The following is a 5,568-nucleotide window of genomic DNA, read 5'->3' as shown; positions in this document are numbered from 1 at the left end:
CACGGCTGACCGCCCTCAGCCCCACTCTCCCCCGGAATGGCGTCTTTCCTACAGCAGGGCGACAAAAACTCAACGCGACACTCCCAAGTATTGGTACTGGTTTATTATTGTCACTTGTACTGATGTCCAGTGAAAAACTTGTCTTGCAAACCGATCGTACAGGTCAATTCATTCCACAGTGCAGTTACATTGGGTTAGTACAGAGTGCATTGAGGTAGTGCAGGTAAAAACAATAACAGTACAGAGTAAAGTGTCACAGCTACAGAGAAAGTGCAGTGCAATAAGGTGCAAGGTCACAACAAGGTAGATCGTGAGGTCAGAGTCCATGTCATTGTATAAGGGAACCGTTCAATAGTCTTATCACAGTGGGGTAGAAGCTGTCCTTCAGCCTGGTGGGACGTGCCCTCAGGCTCCTGTATCTTCTACCTGACAGGAGAGGAGAGAAGGGAGGATGTCCCGGGTGGGTGGGGTCTTTGATTATGCCGGCTGCTTCACCAAGACAACAAGAGGTAAAGACAGAGTACGTGGAGGGGAGGCTGGTGTCCGTGACGCGCTGGGCTGTGTCCACGACTCTCTGCAGTTTCTTGTGGTCCTGGGCAGAGCAGTTGCTGTACCAAGCCGGGATACATCCGGATAGGATGCTTTCTATGGGGCATTGATAAAAGTTAGTGAGAGTCAAAGGGGACAAACCGAATTTCTTCAGCCTCCTGAGGAAGCAGAGGCGCCGGTGAGCTTTCTTGGCCGTGGCGTCCACGTGTTTGGACGAGGACAGGCTGTTGGTGATGCTCACTCCCAGGAACTTGAAGGTCTCAACCCTCTCGACCTCAGCACCGTTGATGTAGGCAGGAGCGTGGACACCGCCCCCTTACCTGAAGTCAGTGACCAGCTCTTTTGTTTTGCCGACATTGAGGGAAAGGTTCCTCACCGACGTCCTGTACAAGTGCCCAACTCCTGTACTCAGTGCCCTCACCGATGAAGGCCGGCGTGCCGAACGCCGCCTTCACCGCCCTGTCTACCTGCGACCCCACTTTCAGGGAGCCAAGTACTCCCAGGACCCTCCGGTCCACAACATCAGTTCAGAGGAAGGGTGGTGTGCTGTGTCTGTTCCATAAACCTTGAATTCTGGTAAATCCACACTGAGACCCCTCCAAGGTCACTACACCTTGGATGTGGTGCCCACAAGTGGTTACAGTTCTCTCTTGTTATCGTCTAACAGTACAACCTCACCCCAGCACCTCGATAAAAAGGTCGACGTAACGTCACCCCTTACAATCCCTGTTACCTGTGGGGAGAGAAACACAGTTAATAAAGTTCTGACAAAGGGTCTTCTGCCCTGAAATTGGTCCTTCTCTCCTTGGGCGGTCCCTCCCCACCGCCCCTCCCATAGCGCGGCGCTCTCTCAACTTTCCCCTCGTCCCGTCCCCTCACCGTGACGTCCTGGAGTGCACCATTGACCAGAAACTCACCCAGACCAGACACTCCATGGCTACGAGGGCAGGTCATAGGCCAGGGGGGTCCCGCGGTGAGTGACTCACCTCCTGACACCCCGAGGTCTTACCCCTGTCTACAGGTCAGAAGAGTGACGGGACACTCCCCACTTCGCTGGGTGGAGTTAGTCCATGCACACAACATCCGCCACATTACCTTCACCCCCCCCCCCCCACCTACAGGTCAGCAGTGTGTCGGGACACCCCCCACTTCCCTGGGATGACTGTGGCTCCAATGACTCTCCAGAAGCTCGACACTGTCCGGGATAGAGCAGCCCACTCGATCAGCAACCCACACCCCCCCCCCCGGAACACTCCATCCCTCCCTCCCTCCCTCCCTCCCTCCGCCACGGCGGCCACGCCGTCCACAGTACGCAGCGCGGTCCCTTGCTCGGGGGGAGGGCTACCCCGACAGCACCTCCCTCTCCCGCCCCCTCTCCCGCCGAGGGCAGCGGGCAAGGCATGGTTCCCCCACGTCCCGACATGGAAACCCGTCGGCTGTCCCTTCCCCGTCGCCGGGTCTAAATCCCAGAACTCCCTCCCCCCCCCCCCCCCCCCCACCGACGGCTCCGCGGGAGCCCGTCCCCCGCACGGACTGCGGCGGTTCGAGGGGGCGGCTCGTCCCCTCACCCCCCCCCCTCCCCCACCTCCTCGGGTGGGGGGGGGGGGTGCGATAAATGAGGCACTCGTCCCTGGCTGCCCCACTCGGGACCTGCCTTGTCAGGCGTAGAGGGTTTTATCAAGACCCCTCTGACGTTCTTTTACGGGGGCCGGGGGTGGCAGGGGGCACATCAGGCTGAGGGTCTTGTCCTGTGGCTGCTCCTGGTCCAGGGAATCTCTGTGAACTGAGAGGCTCTGCTCCCCCTCTCCCTCCCCCGTCTCTCTCCCTCCCTCTCCCTCTCTTCCTCTCCACCTCTCTCTCCCCCTCTCTGTCTCTCTCTCTCTCTCTCTCACCCCCCTCCCTTGCTCTCCAACTCTCTCTCTCTCTCTCGCTCTCTCGCTCTCTCTGTGCCCTTGATGGATGAGCTGTCAGCTTCCCCCCGCCCCGCACCCTCTGCAGTGCAGTGGAGGAGCATCGCACGCCGCTCTCCGGGAAGCTCGCCTGTGGGCCTTCTCCAGGCTCCTGCCCGTCTCTGCTGGCCTGCATCCCCGGGCTCTGGGTCTGCTGCCCAATCCCTCAGTCGACTTCCTGAGGCCCGAGCCCCAGTTCCCCAAGCCCACCCCAGCCGGACTAGTTCCCCAGGACCCAGCCTAGATCACCGGGCTCCACCCCAGGCCTAGTTCCTCAGGTTTTGACCTCAGGACCCGGCCTAGTTCCACCACCACCACCCCCCCCCCCCCACCCCCCAACCGACTCCCAGGTCCCTGGCCTAGTTCTCTGGGCCCAGCTCCCCAGCATCAAGGCCTCCCTCGTTCCCCAGGACTGGGGCCTAGATCCCCAGGGCCCACACAACCTTAGTTCCTCGGCCTCCTCACCGCCTGGTTCCCCAGGCCCATTCGCGGCCCTGGTTCCCCAGGCTTTGCCCCCGGGGCCAGGCCCAGTTCCCCAGGCCGCCCCCCCCCCCACCCCCCAGAGGCCTAGTCCCTCAGGCTTTTAGCCTAATTTCCCCGTCCCAGGCCCATTCCCGGCTCTGGTTCCCCAGGCTTTGCCCCCAGGACTGGGCCCAGTTCCCCAGGCCTCACCCCCCCACCACCCCCCCACCAACCCCCAGAGGCCTCGTCCCTCAGGGCCTGGTTTCCCCGTCCCAGGGCTGGTCCCCAGGCCCCTCCCGGCCCAGAATGCCGGGACCCCACCCCCGTGTCCCGGACAGGATGCTGCCCGCTCAGGAGGTGGCACAGCTGTACCAGACGGCCTTCGTGAGGAGCGCCAGGGCGGTGGGCGCCCTCTGGGCCGTCTGCTCCCTCTGCTTCGCCGTGCTGGAGGTGGTGGTGCTGACCGAGCCGGCCTGGGTGGGGGCGGGTCCTGGGGGGGTGGGGGAGGAGGGGGTCCCGGGCCTGCCCGCCGGCGCCTTTGGCCTCTTCCAGGCCTGCGTGGAGACGGGCGGCCCGCCCGAGTGCCGGGGCTCGGTGTCCGGCCTGTGGCCGCTGCCCGCCTTCACGACGGCCGCCGTCTTCGTGGGGGGAGCACTGGGGCTGGTCCTGGCCAGCGTCCTCAGCCTCGGCCTGTACCGGCTCTGCAGCCCCGCCACCCTCTACAAGGTCTGCGGCTGGCTGCAGCTCTCTGCCGGTACGGGGGGTCGGTGGGGGTGGGGGGGGGCATCAGTGGGTTCTGTTACCCCTGCCTGCACCCCTTCCCGTGTCCGTCACCTCCTCCCTCCCCCACACCCCTCCCCATCTCCGTCACCCCCTCCCTCCGTGACCCCCTCCCTCCCCTACCCTCCCTGTCTCCATCACCTCCTCCCTCCCCCACACCCCTCCCCCTCTCCGTGACCCCCTCCCTCCCCTACACCCCTCGCCGTCTCCGTCACCCCCTCCTTCCCCTCCCACCAGCCCCCCGGCTCTGCTCTCCGCTCCCCTGGGTGACTGTCCCCGGGATGGTGCCGGTCTCCCTCTGACGCCCTGCCCTCCTCCCCCACAGCCAGCTGCCAGGCCCTGGGCTGCCTGACCTTCGCGGACGGCTGGGAGACGGAGGAGGTGAGGCGCCTGTGCGGGCCGGGGGCCGCCCGGTACTCGCTGGGTCGCTGCTCGCTGCGCTGGGCCTTCTCGCTGGCGCTGATCGGCATCCTGGACGCCCTGGTCCTCTCCGTGCTGGCCTTCGTCCTCGCCAGCAGACAGGACACCCTGCTGCCCCAGGACTTTCGGCCAGCGGCGAAAGGTGGGTGGGGCCCCCTCCGTACCCCTCGTCCGTTCTCCCCCTCCGTCTACCCCCGTCCTCCGACCGTCCCTCCCTCCACCCCCCCTCCATCGCTCCTCCATCCCCTCGCTCTGTCCCCCCTCGCTCCGTCCCTCGCTCCGTCCCTCACTCCGTCCCCCCTCCATCCCTCGCTCCATCCCCCCCTCCGTCCCCCCTCCATCCCTCGCTCCATCCCCTCGCTCTGTCCCCCCTCGCTCCGTCCCCCCTCCATCCCTCGCTCCATCCCCTCGCTCTGTCCCCCCTCGCTCCGTCCCCCCTCCATCCCTCGCTCCATCCCCCCCTCCGTCCCCCCTCCATCCCTCGCTCCATCCCCTCGCTCTGTCCCCCCTCGCTCCATCCCCCCCTCGGTCCCCCCTCCATCCCCTCCCTCCATCCCCCCTCTGACCGTCCCCCATCCCTCCCTCCCTCCATCCCCTCCCTCCGTCCTTCCCTCCGTCCCTCCCTCTGTTTGTCCTCCCTCCATCCCTCCCTCCATCCATCCCTCTGTCCCCTCCCTCCTCTGTCCCCCCCCCGTCCCTCCCTCCATCCCCTACAACCCCCATCTGCGTGACCCTCGGACCCCCCTGTCCCTCCCCCTCAGAGCCCCTGTGTCCGACCCCTGCCTGGGTGACGTTACTCCGCACTGACTCTGGCTGTTTCCCTTCCCTCCCACTGCCTCAGCCGGAGTGTTGTAGGATGAGGGACCCTCCGCCGGAGTGTTGGAGGGTGAGTGACCTTCCCTCTCTCTCCTCCCTTCCTCTCTCCCTCCTCCCTCCCACCTCTCTTCCCCATCCTCGGTCCCTCCCTCCCTCCTTCCCTCCTCCTCGCCCCCACCTTTCCTCCCAATCCCTCTCTCCCTCCCTCCTCCCTGTCTCTGCGTGAGTTGGAGACACTGACTGGGGCAGAGTCACCGGCACGGAGACTGGCCCTTCGGCCCACCGAATCCGTGCCGACCCCAACCACCCACTTACTCCAAGACCACACGTTTATTGGGACGTGGGGAGGGAACCGGAGACCCCGAGGGGGAAACTCACGGGGTCACAGGGAGAGGGTGCAGACTCCATACACACACACACACACACACACACACACACCCCGACAGACACACACCGACAGACACACACCGACAGACAGACAGACACACACACACACACATACACCGACAGACACACACACACACACACACCGACAGACACACACCGACAGACAGACACACACACACACCGACAGACAGACAGACACACACAC

At 64.5% G+C, this 5,568-nt stretch overlaps 1 protein-coding gene across 1 annotated transcript in view; it reads left to right on the top strand.

Annotated features, from left to right (window-relative positions):
* Nucleotides 1-3,266: 3,266 nt before the first annotated feature.
* LOC127566567 (LHFPL tetraspan subfamily member 3 protein-like) overlaps nt 3,267-5,568 on the top strand; it is a 4,281-nt gene continuing 1,979 nt past the window's right edge. The window contains exons 1-2 of the mRNA XM_052008983.1: nt 3,267-3,714; nt 4,066-4,302. Of these exons, the coding sequence (XP_051864943.1) occupies nt 3,267-3,714; nt 4,066-4,302 (685 nt within the window). The remainder of the gene's footprint in view (nt 3,715-4,065; nt 4,303-5,568) is intronic.

The sequence above is a fragment of the Pristis pectinata genome, chromosome 43, assembly GCF_009764475.1.
Source record: "Pristis pectinata isolate sPriPec2 chromosome 43, sPriPec2.1.pri, whole genome shotgun sequence".
NCBI lineage: Eukaryota > Metazoa > Chordata > Chondrichthyes > Rhinopristiformes > Pristidae > Pristis > Pristis pectinata.
Note: the sequence above shows the minus strand (reverse complement) of the source record. Positions and strands in the feature narration are given on the sequence as shown.